The sequence below is a fragment of the Pleurodeles waltl genome, chromosome 10 (genome assembly GCF_031143425.1).
Source record: "Pleurodeles waltl isolate 20211129_DDA chromosome 10, aPleWal1.hap1.20221129, whole genome shotgun sequence".
In the NCBI taxonomy this organism is placed as follows: domain Eukaryota; kingdom Metazoa; phylum Chordata; class Amphibia; order Caudata; family Salamandridae; genus Pleurodeles; species Pleurodeles waltl.
Genome location: NC_090449.1, coordinates 82,179,832 through 82,196,390, shown reverse-complemented (window position 1 = coordinate 82,196,390; position 16,559 = coordinate 82,179,832). Strand labels below are relative to the sequence as shown.

The following is a 16,559-nucleotide window of genomic DNA, read 5'->3' as shown; positions in this document are numbered from 1 at the left end:
TGGTAATACTGTAGTCTTAATGGTGTGGATAGGCCCAAGTGACAACAGATAGATAGAAGCCCATCGCTTAAGATCCGCTGTAAGTTGTTGAAGTAGCATTGTATTTGCAAGTCAGAGTGTCTAGGGGTAATTTTGATCCCCAAATAGATGAGGTATTTTTTAACCCAGTGGAAAGTGGTAGTGAGGGCCAACGCCTCCATCTTGGTTGGGGGGAAAAGTCAAATTGAGAAAGTATGATTGATGGAGATTAACACAGTAGCCCACAACCCCCTCAAACCTAGCCAATTCTCATTGTAGAGCTTCGAGTGATGTCGCTAGGGATGTCAACGGAAATGGGACATCATCTGCAAACAAAGACTTTTTAAAGGTAAGGGACCCAAAGGGAAAACCCTGACTCTCCCTCTTCTGCCTCACCCTCGCTACCAGGGGGTCTATACTGAGAGCAAATAGGAGAGGAGAAAGTGGGTACCTCTGGTGTGTGACCCCCTCCAAACTAAAGAGCCAACCCCACTTACTAGTAATCACAAGAAGGGGTCTGCGTTATTGGCTTGGACCATGGTGCTAAATTTATCGCTTATTCCAAATCTTTTGAGAGTCTGGCAGAGGAAAGCCCATTGTACTCGGTCAAATGCCTTTTTTGGCATCCAAAGCCACCAAGACTGCCTGTATGTGCTTTAGCCCAACTGCATGGGTTACCCAATGTAACTTGTCATGTGTTTGCCTCCCCTCAATAAACCCAGACTGGTCTGGATGGATCAGGCCATGCAAAACTTGTTCCAATCTATTCGCAAGGATCTTGGTGTACAGTTTGACATCTAGGTTTAGAAGGGCGATGGGTGTATATGAAGTGCAATAGTGTGGGTCCTTCCCTGGCTTCGGGAGGACAGATATTAAGGCTTAGCTCATCGAGTGGTGTAAGTCAGCTTACTTTGGCTACGTGATTAAACAGTTTAGTCAGGTGTGGTACCAGATCTGATTTGACGGTAGGCTGTGAAGCCATCCAGCCCAGGTGATTTGTGGAGTTTAAGGGCAGCAACGGCCGCCCGAACCTCGTCTTCCTTAATTTGGCTGCTTAGACCCTCATTTTGTTCATTGGAGACCTGTGGGGGAGTAACTTCCTGAAGGTATTGTAGTTGGTCGGCCACCTCCGGTGTTTTAGCTGTATATAGCTGTTTGTAGAAATCCATGAAGCCATTCGTCTCATCTAATTCTATGTTGCTACATCCCCATTGTCTAAATTAATATAACTAATGTATTCTTTTTAAGTTTTTACCCTCAATTGTTTAACTTTCAATTGGTGTCTGCCAGACGGGTTCCTATCTTATTTCCCTGGTCATGTGCCCCATATTTAAGACGTAACAAAGTGAGCATTGCTCTATTAGTATAGGTTACGTTCAGCTTCCCCTTGAGCGCCGTAACTTTCCATTGACCTGTAATGAAAGGGCTTATTTTGAAGTCCAATCAGCTTCCTGAAATGCCAACCTATCTTGGGTTTTTGGCTTAGTCAACGTGGACATAAGTGAAATACATTTCCCTTTGATGACTGCCTTGAAGGTGTCCCAGTTTTGGACGGATCAGTATCTTGGAGGTCGTTCACATCAAAGAATTCCGTATTGTGGATTGACGCAGGTCATTCCTAAAGAGACAGTCTCTTACTAAGGGGCTAGGAAAAAACATCTATGGTATTTAGGTGTCAGAGGGATCCACTCCAATGTCAGAACTGTAAGGGCATGATCTGAAAGAGCTACAGGCTGGAATTCTGAATTCAGGATGGAGTGTGTGAGAGATTGGTTTCCAAAAGGTATAATCGAGCCAAGAGTATGTGTCATAGGAATGTGAAAAAAAAGGTGCAGTTCCTGGTTTCCGGGCGGGTAGTTCTCCATGCATCTATAATCCTAGTCTCTTTTAATGTTCTTTTCAAGGCTTTAGAGATGCTCCCATTTGATGCTTGCGTTAGATACGTGCTGTCTAGATTGGGGTTCCAGCGAATGTGGAAGTAGAATAATCCCTCCCATAGCTAATTCCCCCCACTGCAAAGAAAGAGAGCCCTGACCTCGTCCCCCCAACACCGCTCCTGAATTAGTCAATGAAAGTTTCACTCATGTAAAACAAATATGAACAACAACCTTGAACTACCAGGAATAAAGTTCCTTTATAGTTATGTAGCTTCAAGTGGCATCACAACATTGTAGGTGTTCGGGTCACTTCCTTCTTAAGCATTTGCAGCGCAAGCATATGAATTTGAGGCATATTTCAAGCAAGCCTGGGCGATGAGGGTTGATACCATGAAACCTGTCCCAGAATGCTCGTTTCTGGTCCAAGGAGGACCTGGCCAGGAAGTTTGGGCTGAACTGTTCCCATGGGGAGGAGGGTCATGACTGATTTGCATATGGCTAGGTCCAAACTGGGATGGCGTGGTGAGCAAGAAAAAAAAAAAGACTTAACCCAGATCTGTGACTGGGGTTGAATGTTTGATTTGCTCAGCATTCCGTCCACCATCTGCTTTTTTTACTTCTATAGAAATCTGCATCGCACCAGAAGGGTGCATTTTGGTATAAATGTATGTGGATTTCTAGCCTTTTGTGGAGAGTTTGCAGGTGGAAACAGCATGTGCGGTATTACATTGTTAGTTTCTGAGTGGCGTACACCCTTGCTGTAATTCAGCTACGCAGGCATTTCTACTGCTGCTCATGACCAGGTATTCTAGCTGTAACCAGACAGGTTTACCTTCCACACCTCTATGACGGTTGTACAGAAATGACATCTGTGAGCTCTGCAATATAAGGTGGTGTAAGGATGTTGTTTGCCTGCCTTTGTAACCACGGGAGAATGTAGAGGAGACATTTTATGCACAAAAGGGAAGGATATGAGATATTCAGGTTAGACAGTGTTAGTAAGATGTTGTTCACAAACATGATTCTTTTGTTCTTCTGCTGTTGAGTCAGATCCGGATACGTTACGACACTGATGTCTCTTGTCAATGTTTCCAACCCAAAGATGAATAGCAGGGGTAAGACCGGGCAGCCATGACAGGTCCCTTGTTTGATCTGGAAGGATTCTGCCTGGACGACTCCACAGTTCAGCTGGGCAGAGGGGGATTCGAACAGCCATCTCACCTTCCAAATGAAGTCCAGACAGAGACAAGACCTTTCTAGTCTTCTGAAGATACACCCCAAATGCTTTCCCAGTGTCCAAGGAAAGCATCACTTTACTGTTGCTGTTGTTCTGCACTAATCAAAGGTGATCTCACTATTCTCAAAGCCAGACCTGATCAGCAGTGAACTAATCCTAGAAAGAAGAGGTCTTCCTGCTTCTAGGAGTTTTGCTTAACAGAAAAACACAGCAAGGGCAGGCATTCCTGTTTCCAAACACCTGATAAGTGTAACAGAAAGAGGTCAGTGGTGCTAACTCTACACCTTACATAAAGGGTGTGAGGAGTCCGCACTGTCCGTGACATTTTCTAAGCACCAATGCTTGATGACGTATGCATGCGCTACCACAGGAGTTCATGTATGCATCATCATGCATGACAGCACATATGCCGTGACATAGGTGTTTTTATTTTATTTATTGATCTATGAACGAGTGTAAGTAAAAAAAAGAATTAAATTGGAGTAGCACAAAAGTGCTTTTTTGTAAGGTGGAGTGGTCAGGAGTAAATGCTGCTGCACCTTTAAAAAAAAAAAAAAATTTAAGATAAAAAAAAAAAAGGACTAAGGACCGCTGTGGGAGCAGGTAGGGGAAAGCAATGAGAAGTAGTCGGTGGAGTAGAAGAAAAAATAAAGCGAGGAGAGGGAGGCAGGGTAAAGCAACATGAGGGAGACAGCAACGCTGAGGGCAGGAGGAGAAGCACATGTGGGGAGTGCGATACAAGCGCAAGAGGCAAGGAAGGTTGGCGGGGGAGACGCACACAAGAGAGCGAGTATCACACAACAGAGAGCGCAACACGGAGCACAAGGTGGCAGGTAATTGGTGGACGGTGTGGAGAAGCACATGATGAAGACAGTGGGAAAACACACACACTCTTAAGGAGTGCTTAACCAAAAACTAAAAAAGTAATTCCCTAAAATGAAGCAGTGGAAGGATACAAGTGGATAGTAAAGAGGGCATGCTAAAGGGGAAGGAGATACACAAGATAAAGAAGATAAGCAATCGAATAAGAAGTAGGCAATTGAGAGTGATGATAAATCCAACAAATGTTACGTGATGGGCAGGCATCAAGCCTGGGAAGTCCACAGGAAATCTTCAACAACCAGACAGCTTACACTGCATGGCAAACAGGACCCAAAAAAACAATTTGCACCTATTCCCATAGGTCGGAGAACATACCTTAAATGCAGACTAAAAGTGTCCATGTTCCACTGCCTTTCCAGAGAATGAACCCGGTCACAACTACCATGCCACAGTGATTCAAACTGCAGAGTTTAACATCTATGAACTCACTCTAGGTACAGTTTCATGTACATGTAGTTGATGTTGAAATCGGCTCCCCTTGAAGTTCTAAGGATAAGGCAGTCTAGTAATGAAGTCTCCTGACATCAAGCCTATTTCTCTGAAGAGAACAGTTTACTGTAGTTCTTATGGATAAGGCTTAAGGGGAGACAAACACACCCTGAAAAAGGCTAAGACAGGATTTCAAAGATGTTTTTGTCAGACACACAACACCATGCAAAATAACTAATGGGAGGAGGGGCTCAGGCCTGAATGGGAGAGGAGCGGAAGTGTAGATGGTCTTTGGTGAGGCCTGCAGAAGCTAATGAGATATTGTGGCTGCATTATGATGTGATGGAGATAATGGATTACTGTGTGTGTTTTAAGAGGAGGACTAGCACACGAGGGAATAGAGAGAGTACTTAACAGGCCAGTGCTTCAAAAGGCCGGATGGAATGGGGAAAAGGCAGTTGCTTTCCAGATTGAAGTCACAGACTGTCCTCGCCCAGTGGGCTTTTTCAAAGCACTGGGGCGCTGAGGTCTCTCCCGATAGTCTTATAAGGCTCTTCACAACTGTTCTTAAAGAGAAAGTGGACTATGGCACCTGCTTTCTAGTGTTGCAGAAGATAAGGCAGGGTTGACTGGACGAATCTTGATGATCTTTCCTGCTTTTACATTTTTTTGTCTGTCTATATGAACACAGCACCAAATCGAGAAATGCCAGACCAACATTCTGTAGGTGTAAATAAAATAAAATCGTAGCTCTACGTGGTGTTTGCACAGCTATCCTGGTGAATAATAAAACACATCTCACAGTGAATCTGCTGTGTAATGTACTGTTAGCCTTGTGGTTCCACTGTTACTGTGAATTTAGGATAGGAGCTCACCTCTGTGCTTTGGGGAGCTGAAATATTTCCTGCCACACAGCAAAAAGTCCTTTATTTTGGTCCTTCAAGCCAATTCTCATTGTCTGCACCATCCTCATATTCAACTCTTTCTTACCCCGGCCATGCAGGAACTAAAACAGAAGATATAAAATACAAATCTCAGACCACCATAGCATTGTTGCAACTAAGAAAATCTGGAACATCAGAGAGTCAGTGGCTTAGCCATTGTGTCCTCTGCATAAGTGCATGCACATACATTCACCATCATGGGTTTCTTGTCCCACGGAACTATGCTCATACTCTACCAAAATCAGTAAAGTCTGCAAAACATTATAACCACAGCCAAATAAACTATGGGACCAAGAAAATGAAATTCTGTATCAGGACTGAAGGCGAGGATTATGCCTTCTAACTTCACTTTGTTTTGTTTTCAACCAGCAGCTTACATTAGATGTCAAAAGTAACATTACATATCAAAGAGATAAAATGTAGTTAAAAAATAACGAATCACATTCCAACACCAATTATGAAACATTTGGAAAAATACCATTCCCCCTACCTTTTCACTGCTCCAGCAGCAGGCAAGTGCACCATTATTTCTGATTAGTCATCTCTGGCAGTTGTATTTGCTTGTGACGCTATACATTATGCCTTTCCGTGCACTGTTATTTTTATCAAGGGTTTTTCTGTGTAAGGATACTATGGGGACAGCTTGTTAATCTTTTTGTCTCCCTGCATGTTTGATGAGACAACAGTCACAAGACTGCACAGTGCAGAGCAGGGCTCCAAACACTAGTGGAAGCACAAGCGCTCCCACCATTAGCGCAGGTCCCCTTTCGGCTCCTTTGCAGCATGCTCAGATTTGAAATGCGCATGCGCGGAGCCAGAGGAGACACTTCAGGAACTGTTTTGCTGATCTCCTGAGGCAGACACATCTGGCCTGCACTGTACACATACTCAAGTGGTGCATATTGGGACACGTCCGAGTCTCAAATACCCATATTAATTCTGACTCTTGGTGATGGATCCAAGACCTATTGGATACTCTACCACCTAATCAACACAGAAGTGCATACTTACATATTCACTGTTTGGGGCAATAGCCTAGTGCTTCTGGGCTCTCTCTTCCCCTGTTGCAAAGCAACACTATTTATTGCAGACTTATTTCTGAGCCATCAAGTGTCCGGCTTTTGTGTTGGTACTTGTCCCGGAGAATGCAGAGAGATTCCAAAGAAAATTATGAGGAACAGGTGGCGGGATTTACACCCAGGTATTGATACCCTGGGAAGGGAACTAATCAGAGGTGGGGGGCTCTGTTGAGAAGGCACTAACCAATGTGCCATGGAACCTTTTGGGAAGAAGCTACTGTGTTTGGCTGTTAGCCATACTGAACCCCTCCCCTGAAAGAAGACTCTAGTTCTTTAAAAAGAACATCTGAACATTGTACATCAGAAGGCCATGGCAAAAACTAAACGAAAGCAGGAGCAGCACAATAGGGGCAATTAATTTGACAGGTTTAAAGATGTTATTAGTGTTGGCCAAGTCCACGGAGGATGGTAATATAGGTCTGAATGGGACACTCCTGGGTGCTTGCGAAGTGGTGCCCCACCCAAAAATGGGTTAATCTGGCCCATATAGCTGTAGATGGGGATGGTAGTTGGTGAGGATCACTAAGGGGCTTAGACAATAGCACTTGCAGACATCAGCACACTACTGTTGAGCCCAAATATCAGAAAATGGATGACTAGGGTCAACAGGTGGAGACCCTCCAGATATGTTGGACCCAGTGGATATCTTCCACTTTTTTTTTTTTGCAGAATGGTCCCCAGAGGACAAGGTGGCACTATATGTAGCCAGTCGGCGGTGTACACCTGTGGATAAGGGTGTCACAAGCTGCTTAAGGACAAACTCACAGGACTCATGAGTTTTGGAAACAAAAAATTTTATCCGTAAAAAGAAAACAAAGTATGCATATCAAATGCCTTATTTTGTGAATACAATCAAATATTAACGCTAATAACCCTATTCATAATAAGGAAAGGTTACTTACACAATCAACTTTCTGATTGTCCACCTGTAGAATAATTCCATACGTAAGACTGGGTCTGAAAATGTCAAAGCTTTCATGTCACCGGCAGGGGGCGTTGACTTTGTAGCAACACAGAAGTGTCATCCGATGACTTCAACGAAACCATGTAGCACCCACCCTAGTGTTAACGTCCGTTTCCACGATCCTTTTTCCCAGCATTCAAGATGAGAGGACGGACTGAGATGGAGTAGTACAGTACAAATATATATCTTTCTCTAAAATACAGCTATCAAAAGACAGAGGTGGGCGTGTGGGTAAAGTATTTGCAGGTAGATAGTATCCACCAGAAATACTGCAAGCGAAGGTAAGTAAATCTTTTATTCTGATGGGTACTTGCACCTGCAGATTTCATACTGCAGAACAGATACCGAAGCCATTTTCTGACCAAGAGGAGGGTTCGATTGATGGTTATATGAGGAGATCGTGGAAAGCCGATCTGGAAAGTAGCGGTCTCTGAGCACTTCAGAATCCAAGCAGTAATACTGGATAAAGGAGTGAAGGGATGGGCACATCACAGCAATGCAGATCACAGCTATTGGAACTCCTCTGGCAAGCACAGAAGTAGTTTATTCGGCTCTTGTGGTATGAGCCCTGATCCCTTCCAGAGGTTCCTTCTTGGCCAAAGCATAGCAGGGCTCAAAGCAGACGATGATCCACCTGGACAATTTCGCACCGCTCTACCTTTCCTAGCAGCATAGTAGCCAAAGAAGAGCTGGTCATCCAGTCGTAAGTTCTTTGTCCTGTCCAGGTAGTGCCTGACCTGTGCAACCGCTCCTCCTCCTTCGTGGAATAGGGTGGTGGATAAAAGGACTGAAAGGTGGTGGACAGAGTGAGGTGGAAAGGTTTCACCACTTTCGTCAGAAAAACAGCCTGTTTCCCAACACCAATTTTTAGTGTAAAAGATGGTGAAAGGTGGATGAGGACAGAGTCTGCAACTCACTAGGGTGGCCGATGTGTTTGCCACTAGAAACACCGACTTTAAGTCAACAGTCTTAAAGGACGACTATGCAAGAGCTCAAGCAGAGTCCAAGTTAGAAAACGTAAACAAAAAAAGGCTGACTGGAAGACAGAGGAAAAGCACCTACTGCACATCTCCGCTGGGCTAGGGAAAGTGCAAACTTCGAGACCTAGGACGACTTAGCCTGTAAGGAGTCCTCGTTTCTGTCCATGCACCCAGCAGCAAAGTTACTCCATCTTCCAGAGTAAGCGGACTTAGTGGAAGGGAAAAACGCAGACAAGAGGATGTCCCTGTTTAATCACCAGGCATGAAGGTGACGGCCTCAGAGACTGGCATGCAGAACCATTACGCCCAATTGGGAAAGAATGTTCACTCTGTATGACAGCTTGATGGAAGGACATGTGGAGATCACTGAAGATCTGCATGCCACAACCTTCTTCACGAATCCAGAGCTATGGGAATAACTTGAGCCTGGTTTTGGCATACGTTCCTCTGAACATGAGGAATCAAGGATATGGGGGAAATGCGTCATGCAGCTGAAAGTTCCATTTCAACTGATATGCGCCCCATAAGGCTTTCCACAACAGAAGTATTGGCATTGAGCATTTTCTGAAGAGGAGAACAAGTAAGCCTGAGGAGTGCCCCTTCAGGCAAAGATGTCCTGGACAACTTCAGGTAGAAGATACCACACGTGGTCAGCAAGATACACCCAGCTGAGACTGTCGGCTCTGACATTCAGAGACCCAACTAAGTGAATGTTGGTGAGCCAGATCTTTTGGCAGTGGGCCCAAGACCACAATCTCAACGCTTCCAGGCAAAGGAGGGGAGACTCTACCCGCCCCCTTGTTTGTCGTCATTCCACATTGCTGTTGTGTAGACCGCCAAAATCTGGAGGGACCAACCTTGGGTGAAGGGGAGGAAGGCCTTGAGCAACAGCCAAGCTGCCCACCGGTTCAACAGATAGATGAGAAGAAGCTGTTCTTCCAGAGACGAGAGGCCTCTGATCTCTAGATCCTCCAAATAGGGTTAGCAGCCCAAGGTGAAAGCATCCGTCACTACTGAAGAAATAGTAGGAGGGGGCATGATGGCCACCCTGAAACTCTGGATTGTCTCGTTCCCCCACCAAACAACTTCCGCCACAGTGCTAGTGGACATCACAATGTAGTCAGAGGTCTTCCCCTCACTATAGCCACTGCCTGTGAAGATACCACTGCAGGGCCCTCATGTGTCAATGTAAATAAAATGTGTGACTAGGAAAATGCAGGAACATAGCAGACCTAGGAAACTTATGACTCTCAACACTGGGACTCGCACACGTTGCTGGAAAGATGCGACAACTTCCTAGATGTCGGCCATCTTCTGAGGGGGAGAAAATGCGCTGAGAAGGGTGGTGTCCAGTACCGGCTCTATAAGCTGGATTTACTTGGAGAGTCACAAATAACATTTTGGCTCACTAATGGGAAAGTCCAGGACCAACAGCACGTGGTGCTACCACTTCTGAGGAACGTGCTTTGATTAGCCAGCTATCCAGGCACAAGAAAATGGAGATCTTCTAAGATGATCCGCAACCACCGCCACTACCTTTGTAAAAACTCACAGGGTCGATGTCAAGCTTAAAAGAAGTACTGTAGACTGGTAGTGCATAGAACCCACCACAAATCTCAATTACTTCCACATTCCTATCCTGCGGTCACGTCAGAAATATGCATCCGCCAGATTGAGTGACACCATCTAGTCCTCAATGCCAGCACACTTGAGCTAGGGTAAGCATCCTGAATTTTCTCCTTTTTGAGGAAGTAGTTTAGGTCCCTTAAATCCAGGATCAGATGCAGACCCCATCATCCTTGGACATCAGAAAGTAGCATGAGTAACAACCCTGATCCTTTTCCTGCTCTGTCACTAGTTCCACAGCTCCTTTCGGCGGGAGTGCTGCCACTTCTTGCTGTAGTATGGCCAGGTGGTATGGAATGGGAGGCAGAGGGCGAAGTTGGAATGGGGGATACAGCCTGAAGAAGAGAAAGCATGTAACCTTTTTCGATGATCTGAAGGACCCACTGGTATAAAGTAATGGTCTTCGACAGGCTCCAAGAAGGAATGGGGAAGCAAGATAGGTTTGCATTCCTGGTGGTGCAGGTGAGGAGGAAGAGGATGGTGGTTCTACTACCCTTTCATCTGGTTCTTCCTCTATGCTGCCTGACTAGTGGGTTGGACTGCTGCTGCTGTTGAGGCAGTTGGCAAAATGAAGAGTCTCTGGAGAAGCCACGAAAAAGCCAAAATTGTTGATATTCTCTCGTCGGGGACATCAATTGCAGTCCTAGGGAGTGCATTCAGGTCTTACTGATCTTGAACAGCTCAAGAGCCGACATTGCCTTATCCAATGATTGTGCCTATACAAACAGTAGAGCCATCAATTTAGCTTGGATGACCAGTGTAAAGTTAGAAGTTTTGAGTCAGGCTTGTCTCCGGGTAAAGATGGAATGGCCCATAGCCCGAGCCACCAAGACTGCTGTGTCCAAACCAGATCTGATAATAAGTCTAGAAGTGTTCTGGCCATCATGTACTGTTTCTTGGAAATGCGCTGTCCTATCTGGGCCAGCTCTAGTGCTGGTGGCGCCCTGTGCAACTGTCTTTTTTGCCCCCCCCCCCACTCCATGACCACCTCCTCGGATTCACTCACAACCACCGGGCAAATGTGCCCCTCATCTCTCCATAGCCCCCCCTTTCACATACATTCATTTGTTTTAAAGCACTTGTAAAGGCTGGATTCTCTAATCCACTCAGCCATCCACATAAAATATACTTCTGTTCTTTGCAGCAGGTATAGTAATCCTCTTTGCTACTTTATGGTGAGTCAAGGCTGCTGCTATGTAAAACTCCTGTCTCTCTCCCTAGCAGGAACATTAATTACAAGAGGTATCCTGACATTTTAATTGTTTCCTGAAGGCTGGATGCACAGGAACCTTTCGGCAGCTTTTAAATCGCGAGTTTTGAAAGTCATTGCTGAACACAGCGCCCCAGGAGATCAGCGCCCAGTGCAGCCACACTGCTCGCACCACCCTAAAGCCGGCCCTGTGTCCTATCCTCCGGAACATGGTGTGCTACCAACTGTGTCATATCCCACGAAGCATAGGTGTGTTTTGCAAGGAGGCAGTTGGCACTAATGGAGTTCAGGGCCATGCTCGTTGCCAAGAAGGCCTTCTTACCCCAGGCTTCCAGACCCTTCAATTCCCTATCAAAAGGTACTGTTTTGAACATTCCCCTTACTTGATCTGATGAGCAGAAAGGAAGCGTCTATCACCGGACTCTCAGGCGGTGAATTAGCAGAGAGAAAGGGCGGGTCACCAGGAGCTGGGCGATAGCAGCGTGCCACTAGTTGGTTGACACAGGGGCCTAAGATAGCTTCTCCCAAGCTGCCATGGCTGGATGCAGAGAAGCATCATTAAATGGGAGTAGTGGCTTCGTAGTTGGTGCTAATGGCAAAAGGACCTCGTGATTACATTTGTAGTGGCGTCCATTTTTGTAGTTATCAGTTCAATACCTCTTCAGCTTTCTGAATCACTTTATGAAAAGACATGACCTCAAGTGTTGGTGGATCAGTGGAAAACTCCAAAGCCAATTCAGAAGAGGTGTTGAGGCCACTGCTGGAAGACAGGCCACGGAAGTCTTGCCCTCGAGTCTCATCCCCACCAGTATCTCCATAAGGTGAAATATCCAGGGGTTCTGAGTAATGTATGTTATGGAGTTTATTCCTGTACTCCTCCTCAATAAGATGCTGGCTTTCTGTACAGGATCTGCTTGCAGCATGACTTCTGGGACAGGTGCTGATAGAATCATGCCTGGCGGTTGGGGTGGCACCAGCACCAGTGAGAGTGGAGCTGTCCAAGGTGTTGAAAGTGTACCACCATGTAGTGGAGCGCCAGATCAAAACAATGTGGAGGCGGTTTCCAATCCAGTGGGACAGTATACCAAATTGTAACTGCATTATATAGTGCTTAATGCCCCTGAAAAGTCACTCACCATCAAAGGCAATGTCCAAGAGCACAGCCAGGACAGTTCCACAAATCCAGTGTAATGCATTAAAGGAAGTAAAGCCTGACAGCTGTACCCGTACAACGTGTCCATGGAGTCTAAGCCATCCTTCATGATCTGCTTCTGTGCATGTAGGCCATCACTCACCAGGTCAGATACTTGCTACCCTAGTTGTTCTGGCAGGCTGATATCCATAGAATCTTTCTCATCATTCTTAGAGAAAGTATGAGTTTGAGACTTGTTAATTTGCTATTTTGTTCATTATCTATTATAAAACCCAGATTTTCTTGCTGTTAAAGATGATCTTGGTAGTTCTCTCCAAATATTTTGGCTACCAGTTTGGTGCATGGGAGCCTGATAGAGCATCAAAGCACAAGATCTCCTTTTTATCGCCAATTTGAGTTCAGCGCATTCTTGCACGTCTAGAAGGCCACTGCTTGCATGCAATCATGAAAATGTGAAGCCACTGAGTTTTTGTCTCGAATTAGTAGGACAAATTGAGCATAATTTGCGGAGGACATTAAAAATAGTCCACATCGCTTGATCAATCTGGCCATTGGACAGCCTCTATTTTGGCCCTACCCTATTTAATATCTATTAAATAGGGGAAGGCTAAAATAGAGGCCTGCAAAACTCCACAACTCAGAGCTCTATTTCTGATGTACAGATGGACAGTTTGACAATTTGTGTGTGGTTCAAACGAAATGATGTAAGCCAATCCTGCACCCTACCCTGGACCCCAATTGAGTTGACTTTTGACCAAAATAAGGTTGTCAACAATATCAAACAAAGCACGGAAACCTAGCAAAAGTGCTGCCATCCAATCTTTATCGAGAAGTATTCTAAATTCCATCAAGAAGTGTTACCAAAGCTGTTTCTGTGGAATGAGATGGCTTGAAACCCACCTGAGTCTTATCAAGCACATAATTGAGTTCTAGATGTGACTATAGCTGTCTGTTGATTTCTCTCCCTGAGATATTTGCTTGGAGAAGATAACCAAGAGATGGGTCTGTAATTTGATAATTGCTGGGGACCAGCTTAAGGCTTTTTTTTAAGGATGGGAAGAATCTCCACGTCCTTCCACACTTGTGAGCAGGAAGCAGATTTGTTCAACATATTGCTATTGGTCACCAGTGCTAAGGTGTTTCCAACAAGATTGAAGCAAGAGGCCAAGCAGGGTTCCAGAGGAGAGTCTGATTTTAGTTTAATCATAGATCTTAATGAATACTTCATCTGATGACAAAGCTTCAAATGAAGATAAGGTTCTTGTCGGCTAGTCTCCGATATTGAAGATGCCATGGATTCTGTTCTTCCATGCACCCCATCTTAAAAAAAACAAAATCTGAGGATTCAAATAACTGAGCTGATCCCAGTAATTCTGCATTAAAAAAAAGGACAGATTCTTCACCAATTTAAAAATGTCTCAGTGTGAATTCCTAGATGACTCTATATGATATGCAAAATATGCTATTCTGGCCGAACCACAATTTTGAAATATATTTTTAGTACCCAATTGTAAATCATTTTATTATTTTCAGAATAGTTCACCCTCCATTTCTCTTCACTTTATTTACAACATCCCTTAATGGTGGCTAAGTCAGTGGTATACCATGGGACTGATGATTTTTAACTTTTTACACTTTTCACGTTTATAAGAGCAACAATGCCTAAGGCATGGCCAAACCATTCATAAAACTCTTTTGCCATCCTATGCATCTAGAACTGGTGCTGGAATTGCATCCAAAGCATTCTTAAAGGATGGGCTGGTACTTTTAGCCCATGCTCCCCCTCTGGCAGATCTTCACCCTCTACTGCTACTGCATCATATTTGATGAATATATGAAAAGGAACCTCAAAATGATTAGACCATAAAACATTGAAGTGGATTCTAACTTAAGATTGTCTTTTAAACGTGTTAAGTTAGATCAATGAAATGCCCTTTTCCTAATGGGCATCCAGCTTTTTGGATTTCCTACTTCATAGAGCTGCAGAAACAGGATGTTGGTTCTGCTTAGAAAATGTTGTTTGAATAACCGGACACAGGTGATGGATGGGAGGACAAAAAGTGCGGGTCACCCACAGCAGGTCGATGGATTTGGCGATCTCCTTGTTGACTGCTGGGCCAGAAAACAGTTTCTTCCATGCCGCCATCTTACGATCCATAGAGCGCTATTGGAAGTAAGGAAGGGCTCTGGAGAACCTTTTCGTAACTTGCATGATTTCTGTTAGACTATTAGACTTTACTCCAGTTCCAGCTGAATTCCTTATCATTCATAGCCGAGGCATCTAAGTCTGAACCAAAAATGTTCTCCACGTAGGTTAACCTTTTGGCAGTGGAAAGGTGCTCAGATAACGATTCATCAGTAAAATTAGCTCAGACCTTCTCCTTTGCCATACAATTGATAGTTTCTCCTATCAACTTTTTGGCCTGAAACAGCTCCGTAGAGAGTGCCACCACTGACTTTAGGATTGGTGCTGTGGAGAAGTCTGAGCGCACATGGAACAATGCTTTCATCTGGTTTAACTTCACCTTCGACTCTGGGGTCAAAGGTCGATCAGGTGCAGCAGGTGGCGGCATTTGGGTAGGATCCACTGGAACCATCAACTGCTCAGGAAGGAAACATCACCTATGGAGTGTCCCAGAGGGTGTAAGCCATCCTGAAGAGATCTAGCCTTGATAGCTTAAAGGCGCAGACCTGCACAAGGTCATATGAAGGACCAGGAAACTCCAGTCTCACCTTCTTAGGCACAGGGGGCTCGCCTGACATGGAGGAAGAGTCTGAAGTCCGTGAACGTCATTGAGACCTCGAACAGTCCTGGGAACAGAACCTCTTTCTTGAGGAAGAAGAGTATTTCTCCCTTTGATCGTGTGTTTTCGGTTTTTCTTTGTATGGTTAAATGGAAGAAAGTTTGCCGGAAGGTGAATTGCCTCGGGATGAGGTAGTGCATTTGAAGGTCTTGGACATGGCTTAGCCAAAAATACCTTGGCCTCCAACTCTTGGATGGCCTTTGGATGCATGAAGGTGCAAGACTCGCAGCCACTGCATCAAGTCCTGACACCAGGCAACACATACAGGCATTGTGGGGATCCAAATGGGACATCTTTCTGCACTGTCGGCATTGCTTGAAGGCTGTTGGGGAGACATTTGACCTAGTCACTGACTAAAGCAGAGAATTTCATTGGTGCGACACAGAAAGATTTGGATCGCACAAGGAGGCACAGGGAAAAAGCAACTGATACCATCATGTCAGTTGGCACCTAATATATCCCAATGACGTCACGTCTGAATAATCTGTCAAAAATGGAGCTTTGTGGCCTGACCTGGCCTCGCTGGAGAATGATTGTGGTATTTGGATAGCACATATCTAATCAAAAACCACCAGAGCAATGTTCAGGGTCAAAGGGAAGGGTACAGTCACTAAGTGGTTGGTGAGTTTTCTGGTTTTTGGACTGGTAATCATCATGATGTGTTGTACGTCTAGTTTGTGCAAAGATGTTAAGTGAGTTTGTCCACAAGAGATTCACATGGTTAACGAATAACTCAATTGTGATGAGTTATTTTAGAAGACTAGTTCTTACCATAGTTTGTACAAGTCTTTTGTTGTACAGTCTTTTGTCTCTTACAACGTGCCTTCTTTGTGCAGGCACAATGAATATACAATATAATCAACATGGCATTTTTCTAAAACACTGTTGAAGTATCTTTCTTTAACAACACTTACTACAGACACAAAGAAACTGACTGGAAGGGGAGAAGAGTTGAACATACATAGGATGTGGTGTGACTGCCAGGGAATTACTCTCTTAACTGTAAATCAAATCCTTCAGGATAAGCCAGTGTTGAAGGAGTTTCAGTCAGAGATGAAGAAGACATTTAGGAAAAAATAGGGTTCCTTTCTAATCGTGGAAAAGCTAAATTGGGACCTGAGAATGAATCCCTCACTTATATGGACAGCGAGTAATATTGAACTATACATGCTCTTATCTGCAATCCTTCTATTAAGAAGAGGGTCCTTCAACAATTAGTGTGTTTTATCCATCTCCTATAAAAAAGGAGCAGGGTGTGTTACTCTGTGATCCTGTTTTGCAAGCCATAGCAATACGCTGCCCCTCCACATCAAAAAACGTAATATTCCATATACTACAATGGCAGAGCTTGCACCC

The 16,559-nt window shown here is 44.6% G+C and overlaps 1 protein-coding gene across 1 annotated transcript in view; it reads right to left on the bottom strand.

Annotated features, from left to right (window-relative positions):
• CHTF18 (chromosome transmission fidelity factor 18) overlaps positions 1-16,559 on the bottom strand; it is a 330,765-nt gene that overhangs the window by 199,478 nt on the left and 114,728 nt on the right. The window contains exon 14 of the mRNA XM_069209815.1: positions 5,319-5,449. Coding sequence (XP_069065916.1) covers positions 5,319-5,449 — 131 coding nt within the window. The remainder of the gene's footprint in view (positions 1-5,318; positions 5,450-16,559) is intronic.